This window comes from Leishmania braziliensis, chromosome 5 (assembly GCF_000002845.2).
Source record: "Leishmania braziliensis MHOM/BR/75/M2904 complete genome, chromosome 5".
In the NCBI taxonomy this organism is placed as follows: domain Eukaryota; phylum Euglenozoa; class Kinetoplastea; order Trypanosomatida; family Trypanosomatidae; genus Leishmania; species Leishmania braziliensis.
In genome coordinates, this window is record NC_009298.2 from 100,079 (window position 1) to 108,635 (window position 8,557).

Consider the following 8,557-nt stretch of genomic DNA (forward strand, 5'->3'; position numbering starts at 1 on the left):
TTTTCATCGCAGTACGCTAAGAAAGAGCCCTGCGCAGATGGCCCGGAGAGAGAGAGAGAGAAGCACTCTTGGTTTCGCTCTGTGGTATTCACACCCACACACACACACACACACACACGCACACTTCACTGCTGGGGTTTGATCGTGTATGTCCTCGCTCGCCTCCCTGGGCCTTACCTTCGTAGGTCTCCTCTCTACAAAAGCCCCCGGGCCCCTCCTTCCCTCCCTCCTCTTAACTCCATCCATTATGGTGTGGCAGTGATCACTCACCGATCACTCTTTCCTCAGCCCCGCCATTACGTCATCCCCCCAGCCCCCCTCTCCCCCTCCCCCCCTCCCTCTCTCCCATCTCCTCCTCACTCTCTTTCAGAGTGTTTGCCGTACCTTCGAGGGCCATCGATGCTGAAGAACTCCGCCGTGTTACTGCGCCGTGGTAAGCCGCGTCCGCGCGCTGGCATGTTCCCGGATAAGTACCGCCGTGTCCCAGCACTGCTGAAGCCGCAGCAGGGTGGTCAGCAGTACTTCAATGAGTTTCTCATCCGCTCCGCCAACGACGCGCTAGAGGCGCAGCAGCAGCAACAGCAGCAGCAAGGGTACAACACGGCCTTCCGCGCTGGTGGTGCTGGTTCGGCCGCTGCCGACGGCGTTAATGGTGACGAGATGAGCAGTGTGCATCCTCGCCTACCGCAGGCGGACATTGGTGGAGTGCTGCAGCGCAGCCGCACCGACACAATCCAGGCGGAGCTGAAGCAGCTGGTGGCGCAGGACGGATTTGTGTCACAGCGTGGCTTCAACGAGCGCCTGTGGTACGAGCAGGAGCATCGTCGTCTGCGCGCGCACGGCAACGGCACGGAGGCAAACCCGAGCGAAGCGGCCACGGCATCCTCGTCGACTGCTGAAGCGGCAGCAGCGACAGCAGAGGAGCGTGCGCTGCCGGAGCGCATCCTCGGCGATGACTACTTTCAGAGTAAGTTCGGCTACTCACTTCTGAAGGAACAGCCGCCGGGTGCGTCTATGGCGGCAGGCGATATCAACACATATTCCCAACTCGATTGGTGGGCTGAGATGCCCAAGTACAGCCGCGACTTTGTTTTTCTCTACCTCGTGTCGCGCCGCCGCAACACGTACGCCGTCGCGTACGACTACGATGGCAAGCGGCTGCTGCCGACGTACACGGCGGGCAACCGCGGGCTGAAGGGCGGCGACCGCGGCTTCCGTGGAGACGGCTCGACGGACAATGGCCACCAAGTGACGAGCATGTACCTGAACGATCTACTGCCAAAGATTCGCGAGGCGCGGGCGGCGAGCGGGCGACCTCTAGGCCGCGGTGAGAAGGTGGATCTTGTCGTTCGCGTGATGGGCTTTTACAATGGCCGGCAGGGCGCAGTGCGGGCGGTGCAGGATCGCAGCACTGACTTTCGCGTTCGCTACTTGGAGGATGTGACACCGTTTCCGCTGAATGGGCCGAAGATGCCGCGCGGTGTCTTCCGCTAAAAAGCTCTGGCTGTGGTGCAGGCAGATCAAGGCACGCCGTGCCACTCCTGCGTACGCGTCGGCTGCTCTGCCGTAGCCGCGTGGCGCTTGTGCTTCCTTGTTCTCCCTTCAGTCTCTTTAGATGCGCGTGTAGCCTCCGCGGCTGGGGACACGCGCATTGGCGTGTGTAGGGAGGGTGGCGTGCGTGTGTATGGTACGTGTTTCCAAGGCAAACCCCTCGAGCATCCTCATCCTCACTCGTCGTATGTCTCATTCCGCTCCTGCCCTCACCGCCTCACCCCTCGTAGTGAGTGCGCATGTGCCTCTCCCCGTGTATTCGATCGAGCGGTATAGAGGGGAGGGGAGGCGTCGGTGAGGGTTCGTTCACACGACGGGGGAAACAATAAGGAGGACGCTCGCAGGAGCAACGTAAAGAGAGCTTCCACAGCAACGGTGAGTCGTGGTGTTGAGTGGCGTGAATGACTGCGTAAAAGCTCATGTGTGCGCAGCGTCGTCGTGCGTGCGTATCAGCCTTCTCTTCCTCGATGCCTCGGCACGTGAAGCACACACGGTGGTATGCGCAAGGGTATACCCCTTTTTAGCTCTAAGGGTGTGCACTCAGCCCTCCCCCATCCTTCTCTCTACTGATCCTTCATGGCGCTCTCTCCCCCCTCCTCTACGTCGTACGGCAGCAGGTGGCTGCAGCGGCACCGGCGGAGATGAGGGGAACAGGCAAACGCATGGTCCCATTCCATCCCAATCTCCTCTCTCACGCCCTGGAGGAGTTGGGCCAGGCAGGGACATGCTGCCTGCGGCTGTGGTCTCCATGAGGCAGAGGGGGGGGGGGGCGCTCCCGCTGAGTACCGATGGGCTGATGCCGGAAAGCCAGCGGCGCACAGGCTTCTCCTGCAGGACCAATCCTCACGCTCGCTGAGCTTAACATCGATGACACCGGCTATCGACCGTACCACACAGGCTTCGAAGACCGCGGAAAGGGCCGACGTCCTACGCACGTGGAGGTTCTCACTCCGGATGACGCGATCATCAGGCTGCGGGGGGGAGGGCACACCCATCGCACCGGGGACCCCATCCACCGAACCCGCCCCAAGGTCGTTCTCCGCAGACCCATGGAAGCTGCCGGGGGGAGGAAGCGGATGCTGGCTTGCGACGAGTTGCGGCAGGCCTGGGGGAGCATCGATGTTGCCGCCTTTGAGGAGCTCCTTTGCTAACTGGCACCCACCGAAGAGGATCGACGGGTGCTCCTCCGAAAGCCCTCCTCCGCGTTCAACCTGCTGAACTCAAGCAAGGTGTCGCAGCACGACGAGCCCTGCCTGGGCCAGCCCATTCTCCAACTGGCAGCGAACGGCCCTCCACCCCAGTCCTTCGGCGCCACACTCACCGAGGCCGCGGGAAGCGAGAAAAAGAGGGACGAGAAGCTGCTCCCGTGCCCTACCCCTCAGAATGAGAGACAGCTTAGCACGGCGCACTTACCCAGCGCACGGCGTGAAGAGAGGAGCGGACCTCCACACCCCCCCTGGAGGTCCTGGTGGGGGCACGCCATTTGGGGACTGGTTCGCTGGCGCGCTTCCGCTGTAGCGGACGAGGAGTGGGCGGCGACCTTAGCGGACGACCCACCACCAGCGCCGCTCCATGCCAACCGTGCAGCGGCCCGTGGATGCTGCATGGTTGGGTGTGTGCGGCCCTGTAGCCGGTCGAGGCCGCCGGATGGAGGGACTGTGGAGGCTTTTTGCGCATGTGCCCCACGGTGACGTCGGGGGAAGCCGCTGCAACACTCGAGGCAGCAGGCGTCGCAGGATGCCGTGGTTTTCGCAGTTGCGCGGGCGGCTCCGCCCTCTCCGTGGTGGGGGCGGCGCCGAGCCAGGTCCAGGTGGCGATTCATCTTGTGGCCACGAGAGGTGAGCAAGTGGCTTGCTGTGGCCGAGCGCGCTGTGCGACGCTGGTGGGGTGACGGACCTGAGAAGGGTGGTGTACGAGGCACCTATGTCTGAGGTGCCAAGGGCCCTCTCTCCGCGTTCCGCGCCGCTGGCGGGGGACGGCCGACCGCCGGAGAGCCATGGCAGTGGGGTGAAGACTGGTGCGTGAAGCGGTGCAAGTGGTGGCAGGAGCATTGGCTGGCCCACCCCCTCCTACGCCGTGAAGCAGGCAGCGGTGCCGGCGACTCAGGCGGCCGGCCGGCGCAGCGGCACTCTCGCCAAAGACAAGCGAAGTCGCCCCCCCTCAGGTGTGCGCTTGCAGTGGTTGCCTACGACTGCAGTTGGGGGCCCGTGTCGTGCTGGTTTCGGCTCACCAATGCTGGTGGCTTCTCGAAGGGGTCACGGCGGCTGTTCTCCAAGCGGTGGCGTTGTTCGCCGTGCTGTCCGCGTGCGTAACCGGGCGACAGCGCAAACCGCCATTACCGGCCCGCGTTGGGGACGACACGTCCCCGCCGACAACACGGGTGCAGCAGCGCTCTGGGCGGTGTGCTTCGCATTGGGGGTCTTCTCTTTCTCTGCTGGAGCCACGGGTCACCTTCATGTTGATGGCGCTCCATGACTCCATTGGCTCACCTGCCATGCGTGGCCCACGGGGCGTTGCATAAAATCTGGTGTCAACTCCGCAGAGCGGCCGAGCCGTGATCTCGTATGCCAGACGCGAAGGGGTGCGACTGGCAACACGGGGAGGTGAGACAGGGAAGCCAGAGGGGCGGGTGGCACCGCACTCTCGTTCCCGCACAAGCACTGCCCATATGCGTAGCGATGCTCGTGTATAAGAAAGGCGCTCTGTTCCTGCCGGTATGGTCTCGGTGTGTGCGGCACGATCGCGCCCGCCATCCACAAGTTGGTGCGACTGAGGGGAATATGTTAACTCGCTCGCGGCTTCGGCGTAACTCAACTCCCTCTCTTCCCCCCCCCCTCTTCCCATCTGTTCCCCACCACCGCTCTCTCACTGGCGAAGGAAGGTCGTGTTCACACGCTACGCAGCTCAGCACGACACTCACGCTTTCCTTGACCTTCCCCACACAGTATAGGCATGCGTACCTACTGAAATGTGTGGCCCTTTCCTTTTCACACGCTGTTTCCTCCACTCACCATACACCCACCGCCTTCCGTTGGATAGTCTGCACGTCGGTGCGTCTGCTGCCGCTGTGTCCTCAGCAAGGCGCTTTGGCGCACGTGTTTTTGTCCTTCATTTGCTTCTCCACATTATAATTTCAACGCTCAGGCACCCACACGGTGTCACTCTGACCGCCCCCTATTTAGCCCCCTCTTGTAGCGCGCCGATAGGCCTTTAGAGCCGGATGACCTCCTCGTCACCCGTGCAGCAGTGCTCTGAAGCACCACCGCCTCTCCACTCCCCACAGTCGCCCTGCATCATGAACAGTACCTCCGCATTGGGTGCCAGCTCTGAAAACTACGAGGACACATCTTCACACTGCTCGCAGCCACAACAAGAACAAGCGAAGGGATGTGAGGGTGACTGGCCTGATGCTGGCTCTACAGCCGCCGGGCGATGGGGCCAGAGCACCTTGCAGCCTTCTACCCCGTCCACCGAGCAACCTTCTAGCCCTAGAGTGAGGCCAAAAGTGAGCTCAACAGGGGTGGTTGCGCCGGACTCGGGCGTTGCGAAGGACGCCCGCCTCGCTTGCCGACAGTATCTCGAGGAAGCCTACACGCCGACGTCTGCGTCCGAGGCGGGCGGCGAAAGCGGGCTGCCACAGAAGAAAGAGTTACGCCTGGAGGACTGCGCCCCCAACCTCGCCAACTACCACTCCATGTTCTCGCCCACATTCGCGTTGTCTCCGACCACCACTGTGAGCCTCGACACGGGGTGCACAGAGGGGCGTGACTTCAGCATCTTTTCCTTCAGCAGTACACGCGACAACTTCGACACGCTGTCCACCTCGATGTGTCGTCATGCGGTGCCGCTGACGCTGAACCCCAATGTGACCGCTGACACGACTGGGAGTCCGCTGGCCATGCGCAGCATTGGCCTGCCGGCGCCGGGGCCGCCGCCGCCAACCTCGCGCATGTCAAAGTGTAAGCGGCGCCTGCAGAACCTAACGAGTCCGGCGTTTGACCTAAAGGCTGTCCAGGAGGCGCAGCGGATCTTCCTCGAGGAAGAGTCGGTGCGCAACGCCGCCGAGTCCTACCCGATGACCAACATTACCTCTCTCCTGGCGGTTGGCTCGTGGAAGGACGCCTCTAATCCGGACCTGCTCAAGCAGCACAAGATCCGCTATGTATTGAATGTCGCCAAGGAGTTGATCCCGACGGAGGAGGAGAAGATGATCGCCCAAAACAATGACATTATTTCGGAGTGGATACCGATGAGCGACTCGCACTCGCAGGATGTTTCGGAGCACCTGCTCAAGGCGTTTCGCTTCATTGAGCGCGCACGGAGTGAGCATGTCCGTGTGCTGGTGCACTGCCGCCGTGGCATCTCTCGCAGCGCCGCCATCATCGTGGCCTACCTCATGGCATCCGAGAACCGCAGCTACGACGACGCGCTGAGGTTTGTGACGGAGCGGCGGAGCTGTGTTTCGCTGAACTTGGCGTTTAGGGAGCGTCTCTCTGAGTTTGTGCCCAGCGGCGAGTTTTTCCACGGCCTCACACCACAGCAGCAGCAGCTACAACTCGGTGCTGCATCTCCGCCCTCCGCATCCTCTTCCAGCTGCCTGCCGCCCAAGCTTGCTGGCGTGGCATCGCCCACGGACAGCGCCAACAGTGGCCACTCTCGTCAGCCGCAGCACCTGCAAAGGACCGATAATCCCGTGCTGGGGTCGTTTGAATCACACAGCGTTTCGACTAGCACCAACAGCAGCCGCGCCAGCAGCGGCGTGTGCACTGTGCCGTCGCAGAGCTTTGGTCCTCCGGCCAAGCCACGCAAAGCTGGAATGCGGCGTCGCCGGCTCTCACGGGTGAGCAAGCAAGAGAGCCTGTGGTGCCCAACAACCACCACTGCAAAGTCGACATCGCTCGAGAAGGCGTCTACCTTTCACGCACGGCTGCGGTTGCACCAGCAGAGCCGTCGTAGCCGCACCGTACAGCGTAAACTTGTTGCTCTTAGCACCCCGACTCAACTGTCGGCTCGTGCGGCTTCCGCAACTGCCACGCCTGGCATCCAGAGCTCCGAGGAAGAGGCGACAGCGATGCCTGCGCCGAAGAGCGTCGGTAGCGGTGACGATGGTAGCAACGAAGTAGAGGAACCTGAGCCATCGATTGTCGTTGATGGCCGTCGTCCCCTTGTGCGGTTGAGCCTTATTCAGTCAAGCAGCAGCTCGGGGTCTGTCGTGTCGCAGACGCACCTGCCGCGCAGCTATTCTAAGAAAGAGAAGGTGCCTGCCACCACCACAGCGATGACGACGACAACCATCACGACTGCGTTGAAACACCTCGGCAAGTGCAGTCCCGATGGGATGGTCGCAGAGGCGAGCGAAGAGGCTGGCAACGACCTCGTGCAACACAGCCGCAGTGCCAACACAGGCGAAAGCCACTTACATCATCATCACAGTCCTCGCGCGAGCGTTCCGCCCAGCAGCGCCTTCGACAGCGTCTCGGAGGGTAACAACAGCAAAGTTGACGACGGCGAGGTGCCGGCACCGGCGATAGAGCTGCGGTCGTTGCATAGGATCCAACATCCGAGTCCGTGCGTCTGCAAGGCACTTTCTTCCCACTCGATCGACGTGCCAGCGTTCGCGGCGATATCGCAGCCGCACAGCGCGATGCAGCGGCGGGCGCCGGCCTCAGAGAATGGCAGCAACGGAAGCGAAGTCTGGCAGGACTTCGCGGCAAGCGAGTGCAACAGCAGCTACACTGCTATCGGGAGTTGGAGTACGATGAGTACGGCAGTCACTACGGGAGCGCTTTCGGTCACACGTTGCGGCACTCAGAGCTCATTCAACGAGGAGGGGGTCGTACCAGCGTCACCCACGACGGCACCACCGACCTCTGCTGTGACTGGGGTCTCCTCACCCGCGTCAAGTCTTAGCGAGTGAAAGGGTGTGGTGGTGGTAGTGGGTGGTGGACAGCGCCGAGGCAGATGAAGACTTACTCTCACTGTTTTGCGTAGAGCTCCCTAGACGTGTGTGGGAAGGGCGAAGGGAAGTGGGTGATTGTGAAGCGCATCAAGAGCAGCGGTGTGTTAGCATCCGTGTGGCAAGCGTGCTGAGGACGTCTCTCGTCGAGGCTACTCGTCGATGTTAGTGTTTCAGCCCTGCCCCATCTCCCTCCCTCCTCCGTGCTGTTTCATGCATGTGCCCTCAGCAAACGCTCACAGTGTCTCTTACCACCCCTCTAAGCCACTCCGGCCCACCCACCATCACCACACCCCTCACACATCCACACCTCCCCCCTCCCCCATCGACTGGTTGTGAGCCACGCCACTTCTGCTGCTCTCCATCCCCTCAGACGCTTGCCCACCTGCCATCTCACACGACCTCTTTGCGTCGTTCTCTCCCGCATGGAGCGGCGTTTTGCGGCATCGCGTGTGTGGATGCTGGCGGGCGGGCTCGCGCTCGCCCCTCTCCCTCTCGCTCGTGCCGTCTGCTGATGTCTGTCGCCGAGGGCTCATGTTCTGCTTTGTTTTCTCGTTCTTCCAGTGCTCTTGTCTTTTCCCTTCTTTGCTTGCTTACTGAGGTGGCCTCCTGGGGGGAGGGGAGGTCGCGGGTGGCGATAACGCAGAGCCGTTCTTCCGCTCTTCTCCATTCCCTCGTTTCCTTTCCTTCGCGTGCACATCGTCCTCTTCATGGGGGGCTCGTCGTCCCGTCCTCCTCTGCCAGCACCCCCCCCCTCTCCCTCCCCCTCTCTCTTTCTATGCCGCGACTGTCGTTCTTTGTTGTTGTTTTGCTGGCAATGGAGGTCATTACAGGCGTTACCGTGGGGGCTGAACCACGTGGCTGTGCAGTTGTATGTATTGTGTGTGTGTGTGTGTGTCTTTAAGTGGCAAAGTCTGGAGTCATACCGCCGAGAGAGTGGAAGCGGCACTGAGGTGGCCTCTTCCTGTTTGGTGCTGCGGAGGAAAAGGCTGAGATGTAGTGCTGGCGAGTGATACAACGAGAGAATGAGGATAAGATGAGTGCANNNAA

The 8,557-nt window shown here is 61.7% G+C and overlaps 2 protein-coding genes across 2 annotated transcripts; both read left to right on the forward strand.

Moving 5' to 3' along the window:
- Positions 1-399: 399 nt before the first annotated feature.
- On the forward strand, positions 400-1,494 carry LBRM_05_0330 (conserved hypothetical protein; the record flags this gene model as incomplete). The annotated part of the gene is made up of 1 exon (XM_001561797.1): positions 400-1,494. One exon carries the CDS (start codon positions 400-402, stop codon positions 1,492-1,494), a length of 1,095 nt encoding a protein of 364 aa, XP_001561847.1.
- Positions 1,495-4,846: 3,352 nt separating this feature from the next.
- Positions 4,847-7,468, forward strand: LBRM_05_0340 (dual specificity phosphatase-like protein; the record flags this gene model as incomplete). Its single annotated transcript, XM_001561798.1, has 1 exon — positions 4,847-7,468. The coding sequence occupies one exon, from the start codon at positions 4,847-4,849 to the stop codon at positions 7,466-7,468; it is 2,622 nt and encodes an 873-aa protein (XP_001561848.1).
- Positions 7,469-8,557: the final 1,089 nt, after the last annotated feature.